General features: G+C 39.7%; 1 protein-coding gene across 3 annotated transcripts in view; it reads right to left on the reverse strand.

The window, feature by feature from the left end:
• Mapre2 (microtubule associated protein RP/EB family member 2) overlaps positions 1–26,686 on the reverse strand; it is a 164,358-nt gene that overhangs the window by 28,400 nt on the left and 109,272 nt on the right. For all 3 annotated transcript variants that reach the window (XM_045134989.1, XM_004666772.2, XM_045134990.1), the window contains 2 exons: positions 10,971–11,116; positions 6,807–7,020 (listed from right to left, as the gene is read on the reverse strand). In XM_045134989.1, the coding sequence (XP_044990924.1) occupies positions 6,807–7,020; positions 10,971–11,116 (360 nt within the window). The remainder of the gene's footprint in view (positions 1–6,806; positions 7,021–10,970; positions 11,117–26,686) is intronic.

Genomic DNA, 26,686 nt, shown 5'->3' on the forward strand with positions numbered 1-26,686 from the left:
CAGGAAGATGGCTAAAATAAGCATGCATTTCTTACGTTTAGAGACCACAGGCAGTTGAAGGGTAACTTTAAAGTAATTAAAGGAAAATAAATATTTGCTTAAATTCTTTATATATTAAAAATATTAATGAACATAAAGAAAGGAAAGCCAAAAGGACTATTACCACTAAGCTTGCCACTACAAACAATTCTTTAATGTTCCTCAGTTTAAAGAGAAATGAAGCCAGGATGGAACATAAATGTTTAGAAATGAAGAAAACAAAAGTGGTAAAATTATGAAAAACACATTATTTGAATAACAAAACACAGGAAACAAACAGGAAACAAGTTGCAATTTGGCAGCTCTAAATCTAGCCAAGTAATTACATTAAATGTAAGTGGGGTGAACACTGTCTAGTCAAAAGGTGCAGAATACCAAAATGAATTACTGTGTGATGTCTAAAGATATAATTAAACAAAAAGACAAATGGGGAGATATTTAGCTTACCACAGAGAAAGATGTACCTACCATTATGTACTAGAGAGCTGAAGTGGCTGTATAATCATCAGATCAAACAGACTTTAAGATAAGGAGTAGTTCCAAAGAATACACATTCAATTCAACAGGATGACAACAACCATAAGCATAGATTCCCTGTAACAATAAAGTCTTACAAACAGTCAAGAACAGTAGAATGAATAGATGGCTAATGCTATTACCTTCTTGTTGCTGGGACAAAATATCTGACCAGAAGTAGCTTATGGCACCAAATAAAAGGGTTTAATTTAGCTTACAGTTCTGAGGGGAAGTTTCATCATGGCATGATACAGCTGAGGCTGGGTATCATATTTTGTCATATCAGTTGGGAGGGAGCAGCAACAATGAGTGAGCTAATGAACACCTAGTAGAGCTGGACGAATAGGCCTCAAAAGCAGGCCCCCAGTGACAACCTCCTCTAGCAAAGCTCTACCTCTCAAAAGCTCCAAGTGGGGTCTGAGTATGAGGCTTAGCCACAAATACATGAGGCTGTGAGGAACATTTCACATTCAAACCACCACAATGGGAGTCCAGACAGTTCCACAATCAACACAGTAAAGCTTAGCACCCTCTTTGAAGCAATTATCAGAAACAGACAAACTACTTTGCCAGATCACGAAGGATGTGAGTTGCACTGTCAGGTACTTTGACCTAACACACTTCTAAAACACTATACATCATACATTCTTTTAAATGCATGGGGTACTTTGGCCAAGGAACATACGTTAAACCACTATGCTGAGAGTGAAAGTGAATCAGTATTGTTGTGCTTCACAACCTTTCTTAAAAAAAACAAAACTCAACATAAAGAACACATTGTGAAAGTAATTTTTCTTTCCCCAAAGAAGCTTATAGATGTATATTCAGATTACATCTGAACATACATTGTACGTTCAACAAATTGTTATATATTGCTAAACAAATAAATGACTACACATAGTCCCATCTTATGATTGTATAAACAATGCTGGAGAATCTAAAATTAAAAGCAGTTGACAGTATGCCAATATTCAGTATAGTTTTTGAGAAGCACTTAGGATTTACTAGAATCTACACCTTAGGATTTAATTAGGACGATTCAAACACTTAATTGTATCACACTTCTTATGGAGCTTCCTTTGTGAAATCACTTTTCTAGCACATCTTCTAATCTGATTTGAAGACTGCCATACTGGTCTCCAAGGAAGAAAAGAAATGTGATTCCCATAGCAACTCTAAATCCATCACACTGTATCTGTATATGTGAATTTGATTTAAATACATTAATGTATGTGACTTGCAATGTATCTAAGCTGTATTTCTATGGAAACCATAACTCTGAGTTTCCTTTTAAATCTAATATGTGCTCACACATAGAAACTCATCTCCCCAGATAGTGATCTTGAGTTGCAGATATGGCTCACAGCAGTCAATTGCTAAGCATGAATCACAATGATGTATGCACTTAATAGATAGCTGTCACTGTGAAAGTGTGCACTCTAAATGCATGCCTCTGGTGAGTAGACCAAATCAATTTAAGGTATACTTCTCAGAATTTAGACAGAATTCAACTTACTTGGCAGCTTCTGCTCATTCTAAAATTGGTTATAGTAAAAATTAATTCACCCACCTGCACACAGACACCAAACAACCTTATGTTTCTCTGAGTCCCTGTGTTGAAACAGCAGAGAAATCTAGCATATTGTGCACTAAGCATGCAGAGTATATCTACTTACACACAAGCAGACACTTCTGTGCATGGCTATGTAAGTAGTGTGGTTTTCCCTTGCTAATGTAGAAAGAGTCCCCTCAGTGACCATCACATGGATAATGCATTCACATTACTTTTCCTTCTCTTATCTGGTCTCTTTGACATACAACATGCTTTGGAGCTGCCATGTACTTACTGCTCTTCAGAACTTCTAGGGCATGCAAGTTAATATGCTAGCCTAAGGACATATTTTCAGGGTCAAATACATATACTGCAAACGAATCAAGCATTCAACAGGAAATAAAAGGTCATTTCCGGTTTTCAAATATACCAGCCATTGATTGTCTACATCGACACATATAATTAAGAAACAATTCATATGAGAACAAAATTATTGTTAAGTGTTACTGACCAGGGGCTACTAAGAAACAGACGCAAGTTTCTCATAAAGCTGATCCTCACTTCATTTTCTCCTATATCTTGAATGAACAAAATCAGACTTTTATATGAGAAATGGCCTTGAATGGCTTCAAGCCATTCATGAGGAAATGATTAAGGGCTGGTATTATAAGCAGGGAATTATAAGAGAATCCTAAGCCTCGTGGTGCCCTGCACACACTGTGGGCTGCTGAGGTGTGCAGCAATGGGTTTTTGGGTAAAGGGTGCAATCTGTCAGGCTCCTCAGGAAGGTATGTGCACACTCACATGTGGAGCTAGCCAGCAAGTCCTAGGTATCTTCTTGTGTATGCCTCTCTAGTGTTAGGATTGCTGGTACATGCCACCATGCCTGGCATTTTATGAGGTTGCTGGAGATCCAAATTCAGGTCCTTACACTTGCACATAACAACTGAACCATTTCTCCAGCCCCTTTATGAGGCTCTAAGACTTTTGGGTCTTTAACCGACATTTATGTTCTTCATACCTATAACTCCAGTCCCAATAAGTTATATGCTGAGATTTTATACATGCATGTCTAAATTAAGAAGGAACATATAGACTATGAAAAAAAACCTAAAACCCTTTCAGAATATAGTGCATGAATTTTACAGGAGAGACTTCTCTGACTCTTAGAAAACATTTTCACTTCCATTTTCTTGGCTGTGTTCCCAATATCTGCTCATATTACTTCTAGAGAAATGAGGTCTTGATGCATTTATAGAGGCCTTTCTCCTCTTATGGCTTTTAATAATGTTCTACATGTGAAATATACCTTGCTATAATTTTTCCCCAGTAAAATTTTATTACTCCACAATGACCGATATTCAAAACACATTTTATCAAAAAGAGGATGATTAATTTGACTCCTGAAAATATCATTCCTCTCTGATTAAGACCAAAAAGTAAACATGGTCAAGGTATGTGGAACTGTCTCAGAAATCACTGCCTTCTGGATCATTAAAAATCAAATTTATTATCTGTTGTCTTTAATGTTTGCCAAGTTTTGTCACCTGAGAGGTTAAGCTCTGGAAAATACATATTTCTCTTTCAGTTTCATGAACATTCTATCAAAAATTACACAGGTTTCTGTGTGGCTTTTTTGTTTATTTTATATGAGAGGGAGGGAGAGAGGGAGGGAGGGACAGAGAGAGGGGGGGTGTTGGGGGAGAGGGAGAGGGAGAGGGAGAGAAAATGCATACCAGGACCTCTAGCCACTGTAAAACGCATGCCCCACCTTGTATATCTGGCTTACATGAGTATTGTGGAATTGAACCTGGGTCATTAGGCCTGTCAGGCAAGACCTTAACCATAAGCCATCTCTTAGGTCCTGTCTACACATTTTTTAGCATGTGTATATGTGTATACATGAGTGAACATATTGTGTGCATGCCTCTGTGTGTGCACGCGCATGTGCACACTTGCATATGTTAAGGATCTCAGTTGCTCTCCACTTTATTCCACGAGACAAGGTCTCTCAGTGAGTCTGGAACTCAGCAATTAGTCTAGAGATTATCTGTCACTGAACACCAGGGAATCCCTACCTCTCTAGCCTTGTGATTACAGGCATGAGCTGCCATGCCGAGTATTTTATATGGGAATTGGCGACCTGAACTCAGAACTTTATGCTTGTATAGCAAGCCCTTTTCCCACTCAGTAATCTTCCCATACTCCCTGAGGCTTTTGTGAGACAAAAGGCAGAAATGAAGGATGTCTCAGAAAAGGAAGTCAAGGCAGCATGTTGACAGTTGTGTTTGGAAAACTAGAATTGCTGGAAAGGGGGTTAAAAAAATTCAAGGACATGCTATCATTGTGGAAGAAAACTATTTTGAAGTCTATTCAATTTCATTCATTACTTTAAACTGAACTAACAGCTGAGCTTCAAAACCAATCTGTCCATCACCAACAGTTGAAGTATATGATACGGAGATGAGAAACAGCAGCCACCCTTGGTTTCTCACCTCTTAGTCCTCTGCCCTACATGCCGCCCAAATTCCAGTCTTGGGGGTGACATACCATCCTCCCCTCTCCTCTAGCTCCTAGACTGATGAAAGTTACTGACAGAACTTTGTAGCTGACCAGTTTGAATTACATGAACTTAATTTTCATCCAACTTCTCCCTTTAGCTCTGCTGAAGAACAATTCATCTTTCTTGTCCTTTTAACTCTCCATCTATGCCCTTAACCTCATTTTCTCCTGCCAAGTTCAGGGTCATGTTCTCCTCCACCTCCAATTCTTGCTTGTCCATTGACCTTTCTTGCATCTTATTACAAATCTAGTATTTTTGCCTTTTCTCATAGCAAACAGGATAGAATACCATTTTCCTACTCTTCTGGAAGCTATTCTTTCCCCACAACCAAATGTTCCTCTTTTCCTCAATTAGTTCCCTAACAGAGTTGTTAGAGGTCAGCTCTACTCATACTGCCTCCCTTCCACTCCACATGCCCTTGTTAAATTGCTCCCATCCAGACCTAGCTCTCAGGGTCTTACTGGACCAATTCTCTGAAGGCCTATTAATCACCTCCTAGGAGTCAGATTTCTTTGACCTATTTTTGGGCTTCATCTTATATGGCATTTCCACAATTAATATTTAGCACTGTCGGCAAACCTCTTTCTAGAAATTTTCTAGTTTGTTCTGTAATGTTAAGTGCTTCTGATTTTCTAGTACCCAACTGGTGTTTATAATAATGACCCAGTTTCTGAAGAACACATGTTATTTGGTAAAGCTCATTTTTAGAGATAAGGATATTTCTAGTATACTTTGAAGAGTTTTTTAATCCATAAATTAAAAAAAAATTAATGTTCTAGGTGTTTATTATCCTCAGCGACTTCACTTTGGGACTGGAATACATTAATGATAGGCTTTTACATTACCATGTAAAAACTATCACTGTTCCTATAGTAGATGGTAGGATTTGTAACTCATGAATTTCCTTTGAATGACTATAGATAGTGATCCTCATATAATAGCATCAATCTACCCAGTCTGAACTGCCAGCAACTAAGCAGCCAATATATTAGTTTGAAATCTCTCAGAAAACTGAGAAGGAAAAGAAACCTATGGCTGAGGTATCTTGTTTGAACAGCCTGCCTCAGTGATACAAAGTGCTGCCTTTTTAATGTGTTGGCGGGGGTGTGGGGTACATACAGGCCATGCCATGTGTGCAGAGTCAGAGGACAATCTAGGTTATTTGTTTACTCTTTCCACCTTTTTTTTTTGAGACAAGGTCTCTTTTGTATTTTTGATACCATGTGTTCTAGTGTAGCTGGCTCATGAGCTTCTGGGTTCTTCTGGCTCTAATTCCCATTGCTATGGTGGGTGGGTACAGTGGGATTACCGATGGGCATGCCTTTTTTTTTTTTTCAAGGTAGGGTCTCATTGTAGCTCAGGGTGACCTGGAATTCACTATGTAGTCTTAGGGTGACCTTGAACTCACTATGTAGTCTTAGGGTGACCTTGAACTCATGGTGATCCTCCTACCACTGCCTCTGTGCTGGGATCAAAGGCATGTGCACCATACTCTATGGGTGTGCCATTTTGCATCCAGCTTTACCTGAGTGCTGGGGAGTTGCACTCTGGCTGGCCTGCTTGCAAGTAAGCACCCTTAACTGCTGGACCATCACCCCAGCCTCTAGCTCTGGCTTTTTAAAAAATATTTATTACAGAGAGAGAGAGAGAGAAAATGGGCATGCCAGGGCCTGTAGTCACTGCAAACTCCATACACATGAGCCATCTTACATGGGTACCGGGAAATTGAACCTGGGTCCTCAGGCTTAGCAGGCAAGTGCCTTAACCACTAAACCATCTCGCCAGTCTCCCCACTCCCTTTTTTGAGGTAGGGTCTTGTTCTAGCACATGCTGACCTGAAATTCATTATGTATTCTCAGGGTGGCATTGAACTCACAGTGATCCCCCTACCTCTGCCTCCCTAGTGCTGGTATTAAAGGTGTGCACCACCGCACTCAGGTTTGCTCTGTCTTTTTGATAGTTGAAATCCAGACCATCTAGGAAGACAACTGAGGTGGTGTGGACAACAATGAAAACCACTCTGTTTGGAAGCATTAAGAGCTGACTGCTGTGCAGAACCATTACAAACACAGGAAGCATAGGAGGCCGAGAGCCATGCTCTACAGGGAAAGCAACAGGGTTTCCTTGTGACCATACCTGCTGTGGGGGAGTTTGCATGGTGAGACTTTTTGGGCAGGTTGAAGATCTGTTCGCCTGGGTCAGGGGGTGGGATTGCATCTTGCCCTTGTCGTGCCTCCACAGGATCATACTCCTTTCCATCGTAGTTAGCATCATAGAATTTCTTAAACCACTGAATAAAATCCAGGTTGTCCTGGAAACGGCCCTTCACTAGCTTCTCCACTGGAATTACCTGCAATGCAAGATCACTATGTGAGTTACAATGTCAGGTTTGTTGGTATTTAGTGCAACAGAAGTGTCTATAATTTATAACCACTGATTTCTACCTTACCTGTCTTCTAGGTTACCTGGATCCCAAATTAATAGAATTTTTTTTATTGCATTAAAGAAATATTGATGAAAAATGACAGAGTTGGTTCTCTCAGAATATTTAATACTTCTGAACAAACCAGACAGAAGAAGGAACTTCCTTAGCTGTCAACAGCATTGATCTGCACCGAGGTAGCATATACCTATAATCCTAGCACTTGGGAGACTGAGACAGGATAGTGAGTTTGAGGTCAGTTTGGGTTACACAGTGATATCCGGTATCAAAAAAGCTACAAATAAAAACATGAAACAAACAACAAAAGCGATTGAGCTCCCTTGTAGGGTATTTTTGGTCAAAGCTTCACTGCTTTAAGATTGTTGAGCTTTCCTATTTCTTTGTAACTCTAGGTCTAGTTGTGTTGGGATAAACTCTTACAAAGATTATAGCTATGAGAGACAGCATATGAGTAGGAGTCAAGACAGTGAGAATGGATACCAATCTCATGGTCCACAGGGAACAAAATGAGCTTTCCCAGGGCGCATTTACAATGTAGAGGAAACTATGAGAAGTAATCACAATGCTGGGCCGGAATTCCCAGCTACTCAGAAGCACAGCTAATGCTCTGTAGGATGGCAGGGGAAGAGATGGAGGCTGATTAAGTGGGTCGTTGAGTGCACCCTGAGGAGGTGCACAGCACCCACATCGGCTTGACACATGAAGTTCAGCATTTTACAAAGTGCCCAGGATTCCTACTGCGGGTTCACAGGAACCTTTGCAGTGATAACAAGGGAAAAAAAATGAAACTTTCTTGTCATTCAATGGGCTGCTTTTCTTGAAGGAAAATGGGATGGCAGCTGGCTTCCCTGAATGTACCTCTAATAGGTCTTACTTCCTATATCCCAGTGACTATCCTAGTTGAATGGGAACCATGACAGACAGAGACAAAGTAAGGTTTGAGTCAGATTGTGTGTGTGTGTCGGGGGGCGGGGAGAGAGAGAGAGAGAGAGAGAAAGAGAGAGAGGGAGGGAGGGAGGGAGGGAGGATGTGCCTGACTGAGATAGAAACTGAGTGAGCAAAGCACATGGCTTTACAGTGTGGCAGCATAAATGGAGGTCATATAAATTAAACTCATGGTGAGGCTTTGCCACCTCAGGAGTTATGCATCACTGATAACTTGAAAACATTTCAACACTACCACTCTAAAAATTACATAAAGAACTTAAGTATCAATGACAATTGGAAAGAAAAGGGTGACAGGAGCATTCTTGACCATCCATTAAGCTAAATCACTAGTAATAAATTTTTCAGAAATGTTTTATGCAGCTGAACTAGAAACTTGTGCAGAGAGCTGCTGGAAGGGCCCATGCCCTTCATGACAGTTCTCTGGTCCTGAGATAGCAGGCTGATAACACCTTTCTCCCACTTCCCCTAGATTCTCACAGGAAGACTTCCTGACACACATAGACTTCACTGACTTTTTACTGGATGATTTTCTTACATTTATGTCTTCTGAGTTTTGCTTTTGCAGATAATGACTGGATTACTGGAAAGTGACTTTGTAGAGCACAAGGCCCTTTAATAACAAGCTTTCTACACTTTGTGAAAATACAGTTTTAGATGATGGTAATACATTACCAGTTTAAAGGCAACTCTGACTTCTGTTGGTTTAGTCTTGCATTCCTTAGTTTCATGGTTAAGCTTCAAATCCGAGGTAGCAAATACAGACCCTTCAGAGATACGGCTGGGCCGTGACAGACACAACAGGAGCACATGACACTTTCATGGGACAGTTTCTTTTTTTAAAAAAAAAATTATTTATTTATTTGCATGCAGAGAGAGATCGAGAGATGACAGAGCAAATGGGTGTGGCAGGGCCTCCAGCCACTGCAAATGAACTCCAAATGCATGCATCACTTTGTGCATCTGGTTTTATGTAAATACTGGGGAATGGAACCTGGGCTATTAGACTTTGCAAGCCATTCCTTCCCCCGCTTCCCTGCCCTCATGGGACATTTTAAAGCTAAAATATGCTGTTGAGGCTAGTCTCCTTCCACTGAAAGTTTTTTCCCTTTAACATTCTTTTTTTTTTTTTAAGTTTTATTTACTTGAGAGAGTCAGAGAGAGAGAGAGAGAGAGAGAGAGAGAGAGAGAGAGAGAGAGAGAGAGAATAGGCGTGCCAAGGCCTCTGGCCACTACACACAAACTCCAAACATGTGTTGCCCCCTTGTGCATCTGGCTTACATGGGTCCTGGGAAAGCAAACCAAGGTCGTTTGGCTTTGCAGGCAAATGCCTTAACCGCTAAGCCATCCCTCCAGCCCTCCTTTAACATTCTTAACAACTGCTCAGTCACTCTTTGTGTGTTTACTTCTAGAAAGTCATGGACCCTACTCATTTGATATAAAGTAACCTATGGTCAAGTATTCCCCTTATCCAATGTAGAATCATGGGTAGAAATTAATAAAAACAGTACTACTTTTAGCATATAAAAGGAGACCCAGCCAGGCGTGGTGGCACATACCTTTAATCCTAGCACTAGGGAGGCAGAGGTAGGAGGATTGCTGTGAGTTTGAAGCCACCCTGAAACGACAAAGTGAATTCCAGGTCAGCCTGAGCTAGAGTGAGACCCTACCTCAAAGAACCAAAAAGAAAGGGAAACCCTATGTAGCTCTGATCTATGATTTAAATGGAAGGACCTAATTGGAAATTAGCCACAAAAAAGAAATAAAGGCTAAGATGACATAGAAAATGAATTTTTTCCTTTTTTTTGTTTTTGTTTTTGTTTTGAGATGGGGTCTTGGTATGTTGTTCAGGATGTTCTCAAACTTTTGAGTTTAAGCAATCTCCCTGCTTTAGCTTCTGTGGTAGCTGGGAGTATAGGTATGTGCCATGGTGCCTAGCTGAGAATATATAATTTGAAATAAAAATTCTGAGACATTGAGAAGCTAAATTTCCTTAATATTTTGATAAGAATGTTTTCTCTTAGGAAGAAATTAGTTATATTAACATAAAATTATTTACAGTTTTAACCAAACTCTCCTTTAACTTCTATCTTTTACAACCTAGTATTTTGTTTTTCATTGCCCATTTATCACTTCTATCTATGCAAAGAAAAGTTTTCTGTACCCCTCCCCAGGTTTCTCTCTTTCTCTCATTCAAAATTCATTTCTTTTCAAGCCCATTCATTCTGTGAGATGTGTCCTAAATAGAGGATATAAATTACTATGTATTTGAATAACCGTCAACATGTACAAAGAGGCTGAGTGGATTACAGCACCAGTTCCTTGCTGGGACTCAGGGGAGGGAGAAAGGACCTGAGCACCCAACTTTTCATTTGAATTTCTTTAGGAGAAAAAAATTACAATTCAAAGAAGAAAAAAGGGAATTTTATAAATGTTGAAGAGGGCATGTACTATTTTCCTCATTTTAACTTTATAACCATGGACAAGAGGTTTCTATTCCTTTACAGGAGACAACTGCAACTCAGAACTGAAATAACTTGCTTCAGTTATGGAGCTGGGACTCAACCCCATGCTACCTCCACTGTAACATGTTGTTTCCCAAAACAACAAAATACCGAAGAACCACAGACTTCTCTGTTCAACATGAAAATTCCTCATCCACTCTGATAACATGACTACTAATAAATTCTACCACTGGTGATTCCTTAAGCACTTTCAGGCTAATGATACTAGACCATTTTTTGAATCTGAAAATTCACACAGAGGTAATTGCTATATGTTATGGACAGACTCCAACTTGCTGAGATACCAAACTATGCCTGTCATAAGTATGTTCATAGATTTTTGCATTTCTGATGGAAAACAATTTTAAGGAAAGAATGCATTTATGATGGTGCAAATAGATATCCTACCTTATCAACGTTCATTCGCTTAAACGATGCTTGCAGAAGTTTAAAATTGTGAATATACTCATGTTCCAACTTTGCTTGAAATTTGACTTTCTTCAAACTGATGCAGCCTGGAAAGAGCATGTCCATGAACTGGCAATAAGCTGCTCCTGGAAGAGACAGGACAAGGCATGGCTGAGTGTGGCCGTCCCAGGATGGGACGGAGCAGTCCAGGGTAGGACACTGTCACAAAGACCAGAGCCCTCCTGGGCATGTGTGTCTTTTTCCCCCCATTGCTCTTACACCTTCCCATCAACAGGGTCTGGATACCACAGGGAAGGGACTGTCGGTCAATGTAGCCCTGCTACTTGCCTCTCCTTCTGCCGTGTATTATAAAGCACCACCAGATCTCCAGGCTCTGCAAGCAATGCACAGAACCTCAGAAACTGCAGCTAAGGAGCCTGGTGAAAAAGAAACTTCTCCAAGCTTGCACCACAGAACAGGAGCACGCCTTCTTCTACCTAGCTACCATGCTGATCTTTACCAGGAAAAACAGCAGAACAGGTAATATTGAAAGCAGTCAGGAAGTTCTCATGAAATGTGTAACCCAACCAATACATATGCTCATGCTGTTTTATATCCATCTTGCAAAATAACTAGGGTGAAAACTATCAAAACACTTTCCAATACCAAAAGCAGCAGCATACCAAAATAATTCTGTTGCAGAGCAATGGGGTTCCCCTATTAAAATGAAGGATGGAGACAGGGACAATCTGAAACTTACAGGAGTTCAGAGTCATGCTGTTCACATGACAGAAGGGCTCAATGGGCTCCCCAAAGGGAATGGTGTGAGGTAAAAGTTTTTTTTTTTCTTTTTAATATTAAGAACTCATAGAACATGACAATTTCAGTTAGAAAATTCTGGTAAGACTACGTTTACTTGGTTCCTGTATTTTTCATAGAAAAGATTAATTAATGGTGTTTGGCAAAAGTCCAAAGCCAGAACAATTTTTCCTATTTTTACAAGAAGAGCAACTGAGTGGTGGGAGAAGGAGGAAGTGCCATTGATTCCTTTGCTGCCTCCAGGTCTCTTGTTCTGTTTCTATGATCTTTTATGATCAGTCTTCCTAGACCATGAAGAGCTTCCCTCATCCTCGCCTTCCATGTGGGAGATTCTCTGTCAACTAGATAGTTCTGTTCCCTCTTAATATCAAGGCCTCGACTAAGACAGGAATCTCAAATAAGAGAGAATCCAAGGGTTGTAGAACAGAAATGTAGCTCATACTTTGTAGGTAAGGCCATAAAGTGATGAAACACAGGCTGCAATAAAAGCTCCAGTGTCCACACCTGGTTTCCCCTTAGATGCCAACACCCTAACTTAGTGAGTTCCCCTTCATGACATCTCTTAAAAACAAGACAAAGCATAACAAATGCAAACAAAAAATCCCAGGAAGGCAAGAGAAACACCAGGACATTAGGGAGGGGGCATTCAACCATGGTCCCTCCCTTTAAATGTGCTAAAAGATGGAGCAAATTCCAACCTAATTACATGGCAGGAATACTGAAAGAGACTCCTTCATGACCTGCTCTGGGAAGTTAGTTTCACTTTTGTTGAGTTCAGCACTGAAATGATCTATGGAAATCCAAACACTATATTCACACGAACCAATCAACCAAATACTTGCTTTTCAAAAGTGTTAAAAAGTAACATCTTTTGGGGGAAGGGGCAGGGAAAATATAAGGAAGGAAAGAAAAACCATCTCTGGTACCATCAACAAAGAGATAACCCTTGCTTATATTCTGGTATGTGCTATTCTAATCCTTTTTGTGGAGGTTATATACAGCATAATTATATTCATGTGTGATGGCAGCCCTATCTGTGTGGGCACATGCATATAAAAGGTCATTGGTTATTGCTTCTCTACCTTATTTTTTAAAATTTTATTTATTTGACAAAGGGGGCAGGGGAGAGAGAAAGAATGAGAATGGGCACACCAGGGCTTCTAGCCATTGCAAACAAACTCCAGAAGCATGCACCCCCTTGTGCATCTGGCTAATGTGGGTCCTGGGGAAGAGAACCTGGGTCCTTTGGATTTGTAGACAAACACCTTTGCAGACAAACTGCTAGGCCATCTCTCCAGCCCTCTTCACCTTATTTTTATGAGACAGGGTCTCATAGTGAACCTGGAGCTCACTGACCCTACTAGACAAGCAAGCAGGTCCTCCTATCTCCACCTCCCACTGCGGGATTACAGACACAGGCCGGTGCGCTAGACATCTGGGTGGAAATTCAAACTCAGGTCCTCACGATCCTGCGGTGAGCACTTTACCCACTATGCCATCTCTCCAGCCCAGCCCAGAATTATACATTTTTTAATTAAAATGTGTTAATACTTTAAAAATGTAATCATACCTATTTCATGCATACTTTTTTCCTGGGATTAAACCCACGACATTGTGCATGCTAGGCAGCTTATAACTTGTTTTTAACTTAACAGATCATAATTTCTTTTCTGGGTCATTTAATATTTTCCACCAATATTTTAATGTATTTCTGATATTTATATCATGCTTAGCAACCTTCCCAAAGACCCCATAAATATTCATGTGCAGTTTCTGCAAGTGTTTTTATGATCCTGTTTTACACTTGAATTCTGAATCCATGCGGAATTTATTTTGGTCCATGATACAAAGTATGGCTCTAATTTTAGCCATTCCAAATGTTAGTGCAAATATGTTATTTTTGATTCCCCTGTACTTGGACACCTTTCTACCTGGGGACATAATGTAGGCCTGGCCTTCCACCCAAACAGGTGAAAGTGAGCAGGTATCCCTTTCCTGACGCTGGCAGCTCAAGATGTTTCTGTCCTAGTCTCTGAGGGGAGGGAGGAAGAGAAACACAGAAACCATGGGGTTAGTCACAGAGGCAGCAGTGGGTATAGAATTCTGAGAGGACATCCTAACCATCGTATTTCCATGGCACTAGAGAGGCTCTTGGTTCCTTCACCTTCTGAGCTTTCTTACTTTTTTATTTTTTAAATTAAAAACCTTACTAAAATTTACATAATCCTCATTTTACCACTTTCCTCCCCCTACTCCCCAGCACCTCAGCCCACCAAACAGCTCTCTTCTTTCCTACTGTTCCATCTTTTATTTTTATGAGTCTTCTTTTTGGCCCTCCTCCATCACCCATGACAACCTTTTGACCGGCCCCAAATTACATAGGTCTTGCGCAGATAACCACAGCCACTGTGAGGTCATGAACACTCCTTCCCATCTTCTGGCTCTCATATTCTGTCCACCATCTCTTCCACTATAGTTCCTGAGCCATGGAGTGTGTGACAGAGATATCTCATTTAGTGCTGAATACTGTACTGCCTCTGATGAGTTTGGGATCTCCCCAGCAGTTTGGTTGCTGTTGACTGTGAGCTATCCACTGTTTTTCCTGTAAATTCCTTTTCTGCTTAAGCTTACCAGGATTATTTTCTGCTATTTTTCAACCCAAACTGAAAAATGATAGTCAGCTCGTTTTTGAACACTACCATTTGCTAGTCATCTATACTTTCTCCCAATAAGGGACACCCACATACTTAAACTTATTCTGTGTGTTCCTATACACCATGTATTAGTATTCCTCTCCCTCTCAAAAAGATTTAAAAAAATCAATCATTCCTTTATTCTTTCCATTATAGTTTTGACTTTGTTATTAAGGGCACATAGAAAGTAGCTAAAAACACAGATCATTTATTTTCTATTTACTTAGTAAGCACTTTATTGAAATATAACTCATACATAACCCTTTAAAATGTTCAATTGAATTATAGTATTAATATACTTAAAGCACTGTAAATCTATTGCTACTAATGACAGAGAATTTTTATTACTACAAAAAGAAACTTCATGCCTATAAGAAGGCACTCTCTATCCTCCCTCCTTCCTCTAAGCCCTGTTAACTTCTAGTCTACTTTGTGTCTCTACCTTTTGCTATAATGTTTGATTTCTTTTACTCAGAAAAATACTTTTTTTTTTTTTTGAGATAGGGTTTCATTCAGCTCAGGTTGGCCTGGAACTCACTATGAAGCAGAGGTTAACCCTGGACTTTTGGCCCTCCTGCCTCTACCTTTGAGTGCTCAGATTACAGCAGGACTATGCCATTTGCTGAGGATCAGGTCTGAGGCTTTCTGCAAGCCAAGCTTGTACTGCACCAACTGAGCTACATCCCCAGCCCTGGAAAATCATTTTGAGGTTCATCAATACACAGTTTGTAACAGAACTTCATTCCATTTTATCAATATTATCCCATTGCATAAATATTTCACATTTTATTGATCCATTCATCAGCTGGTAGGCATCTCGGTCATTTACACCTTGGGACTATTTTGAGCAATGCTACTATGAATGTTCATATGTAAGTTGTTGTGTCGACATGTTTTCAATTCTATTAGCCATATATATGTTATAGGGAAAACATATGGTTTTTTGCCACTAATTATGATATTAGTTGTGGGTTTGGTTTTTGAGAGATAACTATCTATTCCTGCTAGTCTGTTTCATGCTAGCATTTTTTCATGAAAGGGCTCTGAATGTGACCAAGTGTCCTAACTGTGCTACACTCTCCTCCACAATCAATACGCATAATACACAGTATTAAAATGGATGATGTTCATAGCTTAAATTAACTTTGCATTAGTTCCATTTGGTCAAGTGTACAAGCTTTTATGTTCCTGGATTCTTTCTGCTAGTACTTTGTCTTGGATTTTTGTGTCTTTATTTGTAAGAGATATAGCTCTGTGCTTTTCTTATGGTAGCTTTGGTTTTGGTATCAAGGCAGTAACAGTGGATTAACAGGAGGAGTTGGAAAATGTGGAATGTGTTTCCTCTGCTTCTCTTTTTTTGGATGGGTATGTATATGACTGGTGTGATTTTTTCTTTTAACATTCACTAGAACTCAGAATTGCAGTAATCTAGGTAGGTGTAGGCTTTTGTTTGTGAAGGACTGTTTTAATGACTAATTCATTCTCTTCTTGTATTGGTCTACTCCAAATTTTTTTTCTAAATTCAGTCACTTTCAGTAACATGTTTTTAGGAATTTGACTATATGATTTAGGTTATATAATTTTTATTTTAAAGCATTTTAATGACTCATGTAGTCTAATAAAATTTCAGATAGTTCCTTTTCATTTCCTAGAGAGAACTCATAATAAATACACTGTTTGTTACACTATATATGTAAATGTGTGTACTTATACATATATGTATATATATGTATGCATATGCTTTTCTATCCATCCCTATCCTCTACACATGCTTCTAAATTTAGTAAGAATAAATATGTAGTAAGAACATATTGTTCAAGCTGGGCATGGTAGCATATGCCTTTAATCCCAGCACTTGGGAGGTAGAGGTAGGAGGATCACCGTGAGTTTGAAGCCAGCCTGAGACTACTTAGTGAATTCCAGATCAGCCTGAGCTACAGCAAGACCCTACTTCAGAAAAAAAAAAAAAAAAGTATTGTTGTTCTATTATTGGGCACAGATGTTTGATACTAAGGAGTTTTGAGTTTTACTAAGAATTTTTATTAGGAAGGAATAGATACCAAATTTTATCAATTACCTTTTTTTTTTTTTTTTTTTTTTTGGTTTTGGTTTTTTAAGGCAGGGTCTTGCTTAGCCCTGGTTTCAGGGTAGCTTTGAATTCATGGCAATCCTCCTACCTCTGCCTCCCGAGTGTTGGGATTAAAGGCATGTGCCACCACAACTGGCTTCAATTACCTTTTAACAAAGATAGGGATAATAAAAATGTTTTTCTCTTTTAATTTACTTATATGATTTGCTGAACTCATTGATTTCCTAATTTGAATTAGTTTTGTACTCCTGGAGTTAAGTCCCACTTAGAAATATATTCTCTCTTCACTACTGTGCTGATTTATCTTCACAAATGTTTTTTAATTTTACATGTATTTATGTGAGATTGTCTGAAACATTGTGTATTTGTTTTGCTATTTTCTTTTTTAAATATTTAAAAACTTTTTTTATGAGAGAGAGCAAGTGAGAGAAATAGAGAATGAGGGAAACAGACAGAACTGGCATGCCAGGGCCTCCAGCCATTGCAATCAAACTCCAGACACATGTGCCACCTGTGGGCATGTGAGACCTTGTATGCCTGAATCATATTGTATGTCTGGCTTATGTGGGATCTGGAGAGTCAAACATTGGTTCGTAGGACTTCTCAGGCAAGTGTCTTAACTGCTAAGCCATCTCTCCAGCCCTAATATTTATTTATTTATTTATTTATTTATTTGAGAGACAGAGAATGGGCACACCTGGGCCTCTAGCCACTGCAAAAGAACTCCAGGTGCATGTGCTATCTTGTATGTCTGTCTTACGTGGTTACTGGGAAATCAAACCTGGGTCTTTAGGCTTTGCAGACAAGTGCTTTAGCTGCAAAGCCATCTCTCCAGGCCCCTGTTTTTCTATGTTCTTATTATGGTACCTTTAGAGTTAAAAGCTTGAACCATTTCATAGTTTGTTTTTTTTTTAAAGAATGAACACTATAATTAAAAAGAAAGGGCTTAGTTAGAATCCTAACTGTGTAACTTACAGCCTGTGTGCCACAAGTTTTCCAGACCTTCCCAATATATTTCAGAACCAAGTGAGTATCAAGTTAGTGAAACAAACTGATCTGTAAGAAGAAATGCAGAAAGAGTGTGTTATTATCACTTCCAGCAAAGGGTATGTTATGTGAACATTTAAGTACCATAATATGCCAGATTTTTTAGGGTCAAAGTAGTCCCTGAATTGAGTCGTGGACCTATAGTGAAGTCTTGCTGCTGCTACAACTGGGGCAATACATTTAGACATTCTTAACTTCTGGCTCCTCAAGACTGATTAGGGGGCATGTCAATAATAGATCAAGAAAAGGATCCCTGAAATCAACTCCATCCATCTTTCCAGGTGCTTGTGAAGATAGAAAATTTCACCAGAGGTATTGTGTGCTCAGCATCTTGATTCCTCTCACTGTCTCACTGAATGACTCCTGCAGAGCTTCACTCTATCTTTCCTTGGAAATTTCCCTAGTACTGGTTATTCCTAAAGTGTCCAAACATGCTCTAGCACCATGTGACTCTGACAAAAAGGCAAACATACCCTTTCCAATCCCACACACTGTCCCCAACATACTGCACCATCCATCCTCACTGTCCCTGAACTGCTTTACCATTCATCTTTTCTTTACAGCAAGGCTTCCTGATGAAACCATCCCTGACGCTGTTGCTTCATGTGCTAACCAGTCCCATCCAGCACCACGTCAAGGATCTTCCACCTGGGCACAAGTCATTCACAGCTGCTAGAAGTCAGTCACTTCTCTTTGTTTACTCTATCACCATTTTCTCATTCTTTTTATTTTAAATTTATTTTTATTTACTTGAGAAAGAGAGAGAGAATGTGTTCTTAAGGGTTCTCCAACTCCATTGCAAATGAACTACAGACACATGTGCTACCGGTTTATGTAGGTCCTGGGGAATTGAATCTAGGTCTTTAGGATTCACAGGCAAGCGCCTTACCTCTAAGCCATTTCTCCAGCCCCATTTCCTCATTCTTGAAATTCTACATTTTCTTCCTTAATCAGACAAAATAAGTGCCCACTAATTAGAAGATTCAGAAATGATCACTTCTGTCCAGGAAGTCTTAGCCAGTCACCAGACATATGGATTTTGGGGTCATGTCATTATCTTGCAATAATGTGATCTATGTTTTGCAGGGATACCATCCTTATCACACTGTGCCAAAACCATTACTCAGACTGTTTAACAGCCTGTTCAGAACATCACACTGGTTTTCCATCAAACCACAGTTAAGACCCAAAGTCCTTCCCTGGCCTACAATGTCCAATCACTTGTTCCAGTTCCCTTAAAAAAGCCTTTCACATTGAGTCCATCAATGTTCCTAGAGTACGTCAGATCTGGTTCTGTATTAGGATTTGTACACCTAGGGTTTCTCTGGTTCCCCACATGACTCTTTTCTTCAGATCATGGTTCAGAGATCAGCCCCTCAGAGAGGCCTTTTTCCCTCACCATGCCTTCTGAAGTGGTCCTCCAGTCAGTCCTCATTGCCTCATCCTGTCGTCCTGGTTTTATCTGGTATTGTCTTGTTGATACCTATACTGGTTTGTAGTTCACCTTCTAAGGAATGTAAGCCTCGACTGCTTGCAGCTTACTAGTCATCTCCCCTTTGTCTCTAAGCATTTAATACGGCGCTTGACATTGAGGATTGAATAAACATGTGGTTAATGAAGGTCAGCAGATAGCAGCAGCTGAACCACAACAAAGGTGACCAAAAGTAAATGTTTCTAAACTCTCAAAAAATATTACAAGAGGGCTGGAGAGATGACTTAGCAGTTAAGCGCTTGCCTATGAAGCCTAAGGACCCAGGTTTGAGGCTCGATTTCCCAGGACTCATGCTAGCCAGATGCACAAGGGGGTGCACGCATCTGGAGTTCGGTTGCAGTGGCTGGAGGCCCTGGTGCACCCACTCTCTCTCTCTTTCTCTCTCTGTGTGTTGCTCTCAAATAAACAAATAAAATTGAACAAAAAAAAATTTTAAAAATATTACAAGAGTTGCTATATTTTTTTAAGATTTGGTAGAGGGTAGATCTTAAAGGTTAAGCAAAGAAGCCCTCCTGAGGCCAATTCTGAAGACAAAGTAGGAAATAAGCTTCAAAAGGCTACCTATAAAAGAATTCACTTAAACAAAAGCAATCCAAATTGGAAGAAGTTGTGTTTATCAAGGGATTGATTACGATGGGCTATACTCAGAACCCATTAACTCAACATGCTACCAAAGTTATGAGAGTCATATGTTTGTACCTGACACCCTGACAAGATGGGGGATGACAGGCTTCAGGACAGAAATTCAAGCATGAAAAGTCAAAGACCTTAGAAGAGGAAGGTATAGACCACAAATGAACAATTACATGCAAAAGATTCAGGAACTTATGATTTGGCCAGGTTCCATGACTCTCTCATGTTCACCAGATCCACGGCTTCAGCAGCAGAGCAGTACAGGATGAATGGATGATTTTGAATAGAAATTTTATTTTTTAAATTTATTTATTTACTTTGTTTTGTTGAGGTAGGGTCTCACTCTAGCACAGGCTGACCTGGAATTCACTATGTAGTCTCAGGGTAACTTTGAACTCATGGCAATCCTCCTACTTCTGCCTACCGAGTGCTAGGATTAAAGGCATGCACCAACCAATGTGGCTTAATTTTGTTTTATTTTTTAATTTATTTTATTTGAGAGAGAGGGGCAGATAAAGAGAAAGGCAAAGGGGGGGGGAGGGAGGGAGAGGAGAGAATGGGTGTGCCAGGGCCTCTAGCTACTACAAATGAATTCCACATGCATGTGCCACCTTATGCATCTGGCTTACATGGGTCCTGGGGAAGCAAACCTAGGTCCTTTGGCTTTGTAGACAAGTGCCTTAACCACTAAGCAATCTTTTCAGCTCCATAATGGAAATTTTCATACAAAAGAAAATATCACTTAATATTAATAAACTGTGGTACATAATATTTAAGAAATGGAAGATAAAAAATCCTCCTTTGTATACAATCTGCTAAGAGATTTTATATTTATTTTTATTATCCAGACCCCACAGTACCCTTAGGTGGCATGTTTATTATCATTATGCTGTTTGACAAACTTGGGAATAAGGCAACGTAGAAATTCAAACTTTGACTCAAACTTTGATTTTATTAAAATTTAATTATTCATTTTCTCATATGTGTATGGGTATCCCAGGACCTTTTGCCACTGTAAATAAATATGTACCACTTTTCTAGCAAATTCTTTCCAGCGGTGCTAGGATGTCAGTTATACTTTTCCTATTAAACAGTGGGTTAGGCTGAACAGGCTGATCATTCACCTGTCTCATTGCTGTGATTTTATGTTTTAGTATATACACTTATCAGAATTTCATGTCATGTATAAGTAATGTGTATACAAAAATAAAACAGCCCTCACTGAGGATGCCCTCAAGGGTGGATAGGGGAGAGGGGACAAAGATAATCTGACAGAAATACGACCAACTTATAAAATGCATCAATAAATTAAAATAAAATCAACAAATAAAAATCATTTCAAAAATGACAGGCATGGTGGCACATGTATTTAATTCCAGCCCACAGGAGGCAGAGGTAGGAAGATCACTGTGAGTTAAAGGCCAGCCTGGGACTACAGAGTTATGGCCCTTAGATTCTAAGCCTTCACCATCTTGAATGGGCTCTGACATGTCATCATGCCTTTGGGAACCAACCACATTCTTACCTGCAAATTGCCAGGGTTGGATAATGCTCTAAGCTCTAAAATTATATGATTATCTAATTCTCAGGCTGCCATCAACTTATCTTTTAAGGGCTACTTAAGGTTTCTGAGAATTAGGAGACAGTGAGGTTTCACTTGCTTGCCAGTACCCTGGCTTCTGGCCATCGCCATCTTTCTATTAGACGAGACCCTAGCATGATGCTGCGGCTTAAGGCATGCGCTCAGGGCACTGGCTCTCTCCTTTCCCCGCGACCTAGCTCTGCATTCCTCTCTGAGCTCCCGGCACTCTCATACTCAGGAAGAACTATTTTCTTCCCTTCTCGGTAGGTACATATTAAGATTCTAATATGGGTTATACACTATAATCACAAAAAACATTCCAGTGATGTTTTTCATTTAGTCTTGAACTGATGCATCTGTTATGAAAGTCTATGCCTCACACTGAAGGAAGTATCTGTATCCCTTAGGGAAATCAGGGCTTATTAAAGAGGAAAGAGAGATTGCAAAATATAGATTATCTATTTCCAGTGTGGCAGAAGAAATCTCTCTACTTGCACAAACAAAAGGTTTCAGTTTTTAATGGAAATTGGTAAATAAGGTTTTGAAGGATTAACATTTTAAAGGGATTTAAAATTCCAAAGTTCATCAAAATACAATGTGAATATGTATGAAAACTGTCAATAAAAAAGTTGAAATCTTGAAGTTCAAATATATTGTTTCAATCCAACAAAAATCCGATTATATAAGCAGCAGCTCAGCTCTGCATTGTTTTACCACATTGGTCACATACCTGGCACAAGCTGAAGCTTGACAGCATCAGTTACAAGATTATTTAAACCTGCAAATGTGCACTTAGGACTCTGCTTACCTTTCCTGCCTCAAGTCACAGAAGCAAAAATCAAAATCAAGAGCTCAGAAATCTTGTTTGAGGACTAGACAGTAGGGTAGGTATGGAGGAAGAGGAAAGCAAGTAGGGGTTGGGAAACACAAATCTAGACCCAAATGGCAATGGTACCATAAAATTCTACATCCTAAAAGGCAGATCAAATGGCTGAACCTTCACCAGGCCCTTACAGGGAATGCCTGAGCCACAAGACACTGGGGAGGATATGATGAAGACTGACCTTAATCTTCTACAGCCTCTCCCCCTCTTTTCTCTTACTCTTTTATATTAGTTATCTTTCTCTTCCTTTTCTTAGTGGGCACTGACCTGTAACTCCCAGTACCAGCATGTGGCTATCATCCACAATGAACTTTTGATCCAAGAGACCTACAAGGTTTCCTAAAAGAAAGACAGATTTCTGTCAGAGTACTTGATGACCCACCAAAAGTTACTGGTAAGACCCTACATTTGAAGACACCTTATGCGGTTGACACGTAAAATGGAAGGGCATGGCTGGAAGGTGGAAGAGAGTCAGTCCCCAGACAGTCAGCATGTCTAGTGCCAGAAAGTGATAAATGGGTGACTGGGGGAAAATGACCAATATCTGTCCAAGCAACTCATGATCTAACCTACTTAGCAGCAAATAACCTGTCATGATGCCCACACAAGTGCAACAGTGGTGCACAGCCATGGTGGGGAACCAACTGCTGTTGATTTGACTAACTGATCCCCTCAGTGGTGCTGGATCTGGGAAACAAGTCAAAACAATATCCAAACATAAGCCCGCTCTCCATTATCAAGCTACCACCAATCGTGGGCTACAAGAGGGCCTACAACTATTAAATTCTCTATAAAAAGGTAAGGGTTATCTCATTTGTCTGGTGTTAACTTACTCTCCATTGGAGAATCTGCTTCTCTTTTTCAGATAGACTTCGATCCTAAGGAGAGAGCCACCCCATCATACCTCAAAAGGGCCCCGGCTGAAACTAAGAACAATTGGCAAAACAAGCAAGGGTGCTGTTTTCTTGGTGAACTGAGTACCAGCACAAGGGTGAAGGAGATCAACACAAGGAAAAATCAACTCCTACCAAATCAGATATCCAGAGACCCAGAGGCCCCCAACACCTCATCACTGAAGCAGACCAAAAATGAGCCCAACATGGCTCAGGGAAATTTTGCTGAAGAGGAGGGGTGGAAAGAATGTCAGAGCCACATGTTGGGTCATGATATGGAGAGACATTTATCTTACCCATAACTGTGGGCCAACTCCAGAATACATGACCCATATACCTCAAAAAGAAGGGGCTGGGGGAGGGGATAGGACACGGATGAACCTAACAATGGTACCAAATTGATTGTATGTGCTGAGTACAAAACTAATTAATAAAAAATAAATAAATAAAGTCTTTGAATGAGATTTAAGCATCAATATTTTTAGTAAAAGGCAGACTTCAGAGAAGTAATTAGAGATCCAATAGATGGAAATATACAACACACATAAGGAAGCTGATACATAATAGTGTTATTTGGAAAAAAATAATTTTCATAGAAACTCACCATTGTGACTCTGTATTGAAAGCTAAAACATTCTTTTCAAGAAAACCTTAGTGTTACCTGTCTAGTTACAGGTGTTTTATTCAAGTAAATTGCATCTGTATCTTCAGGGTTTAAACTTGTATCTTACTGCCTTAAGGAAAATACAAAACTATGAACTTGCCCCTTGACATTGAATGGCTCAGACAACTGAGTGTGGAGCAGAATTTTCATCTGCTGATGATTGAGCCTGTGCTCAGAGGGTCCTCAGTTCTTAACACGTGATTTCCTTTTGGGTAATAGGCTAATCAAAATTTCCCCAAACAAGCTGTATGACATATCCTGCCTCATGTGGTGACATTTAGCTTCCACTGGGGACTCCAGAAAAAAGGAAGTAGGAGGGGCAGTGGCGTAAGATGCCAGAGCGGAGCTCAGCGCACACACTGACTGGCCTCCAAAGAGCCTGACACAGATGCTCGCAGTGCCTAATCCCAGAGGCCAGAGTCCAAGACCAAGACTAAAGCCAGAACTCAGAATTCTAGACAGAGGAGGAAGGAGGACTTTACAAAAGCTTTTATTATAAAAGAAAAACAAGGTGAAAGGTCTAAAATCCCATTTGGGGGCTTGAGAGATGGCTTAATGGTTAAGGTGTTTGCCTGCAAAGCTAAAGGATCCTGGTTCGATTCTCCATGATCCACATAAGCCAAGTGCACAAGGGGGCACAAGCATTTGGAGTTTGTTTGCAGTGGTTGGAGGCTCTGATGTGCCCATTCTCTCTCCTCCTCTTTCTCTCTCTCAAATAAATAAATAAATAAAAATATATTTAAAAAAAACATTTGGAAGATGATATTCAGTGCTTATTTAAGGGTCATGAAAAAATGAAGTTCCAGAAAGCTGTAACATCAGGGGATACAGTTTTTCTACATGTATAACCAAGTATGTCCACACACCTATTCCTTTTGTCTTTCCACTTTTACAGATAAGGAGGTTTGGTTTTAATACTATATAAAGCATCAAGATTTAAATGAAGAAAAGCTTGAGTTACAGGCAAGAACCTAAAAAGACATGAGAGTTTCCAATTAACTTTAAGGAAATGCCTTTCGGTAGGTGACATAGAGAAACCTCATTGCTTATAATTGAATGAAAAGCCAGTAAGTGAATAAATCTTCCCAAAGAAAAATAGCCTTATTCTCCAAGACTCAAGTAACTTAGCCTTGAGAGACCAGAGAAATACAGATGGAAAAACTACAAAAATAAACCAACAATACTACCCTGCAAAGTGCTCAATTAAGTTGCAGACACTTCCTCCAATTAAAACCCAAGACAGAGCAAGCAGTCTTACTCAATAGATTAAAGTCAAGTCAAATTCACAGCATCATTTTCAGTCCTCAAGGATCTTGATTCCCAGTGGTGAAGGGCAGAAAGCCAGCACACAGTGACCCCTATGACAACAGAAAGCCCTGTGTAGAAAATGGGGAGAGCACACATCTCCTGAGGATGATCAGGAGGCATGGAAAAAGGAGACATGTAGCAGACAGGCCCTTCAAAGGACATTCTGAGTGAAGCCTGGGAGTAAGAACACACATTGAAAGGCATGTTTTGATAAGCGTAGATTATAGGTAGAGGGTGATGACTCCAACAGGAGCAGCTCCATTTCATGTGGAAGACTGCTGGGAATCACTGCTGGTTTCTGGGCACAGCTGTCTTCAGAGAAAAGAGTTTAAAATAATGCCATTTATAAGCTCCAACTTTCAGACTGTATATTTTCAGAGGACATTAAAATAAGGGTATCTTTAAATAATGCCATTTATAAGCTCCAACTTTCAGACTGCACATTTTCACAGGACATTAAATTAAGGGTATCTTACCCCAGTGCTAGCACACTTTTCCTATTTTTTCCAGAGTTTTTTTCCTGAATTGTTCTATGAGTTGACTCCTTGATGCTTCCCAACTTAAACTCAGAATACTTTATTATCTGAGCACACTTCTAGTACTAGAAGGAACTTCTGTTCAGATGAGGACTGAACAGTATTTGCTTTAGGGATCCAAGCATATGACCATGGTATACATGAAAGAACTTAAGAATAAGAATGGAGGACTAAAGAGATTGCTTAGTGGTTAAGGTACTTATCTACAAAGCCAAAGAACCCAAGTTTGAATCCCCAGGACCTATGTAAGCCATATGAACAAGGTAGTGAATGCATCTAGAGTCCCTGGTGCACCCATTCTCTCTCTCTCTCAAATAAATAAATAAATAAAATACTTAAGATAGGAAAGAAGCAGGAAGTAATTTTTGTTGCCTTTTAATCATGAATTCTAACATTACTATATTTAATTTTAGACCTGACATTTTCAGTAGAGCTTGGCTTCTAGAGTTTCCTAAAGTTTTACCACGAATGGCTACAAAATACCATTTACAGGAGATGGAAGCAGAGGGTGCCCTCTTAAAAGAGACTGAAGAGAAACATCGGGAAACTGCTGGCATTAATTCATGTGCTGCTTACTTTCACATAGATGGTTATAAAAGCTGTGGGTATTAGAATTCAAGGAAGAACACACCTTGAAAGGGAGGAGACAAATAAAGAGAGATAACTTGCTACCTGCCAGAATCATGTAATGGTTTCAGGGTGGGAAAAACAAAAAACCTTCAACCTACTAAGCAATAATTATTTTGAGCAATTCAATTATTCTGTGCCCTAGTATTTGACAGTGATTTCTGACACTTATTTTCTTTTTCATATGTCACATAGCTAATAATACATTAAAAAACACAATTCAAGAACATTTAAAAGATAAATTAGAAAAACAGTGTTTCCTTTTGAGGAGCAGGAAAAGTTGGGGCTAGCTGGCTTGGTCATCTTAAATGGGTAGAAACTGAATGACCTGAGGTACCACAGGCATCACTGTGCGTACCTTGCTCAAAAGCACCTGGGCAAAATGACTAAAATAACTTGAGTCCTTGGGATAGAAACATGCCAGTGAGCACTCTGGGTGGGGTGAAGGAA

This window comes from Jaculus jaculus, chromosome 15 (genome assembly GCF_020740685.1).
Source record: "Jaculus jaculus isolate mJacJac1 chromosome 15, mJacJac1.mat.Y.cur, whole genome shotgun sequence".
Classification (NCBI taxonomy): domain Eukaryota; kingdom Metazoa; phylum Chordata; class Mammalia; order Rodentia; family Dipodidae; genus Jaculus; species Jaculus jaculus.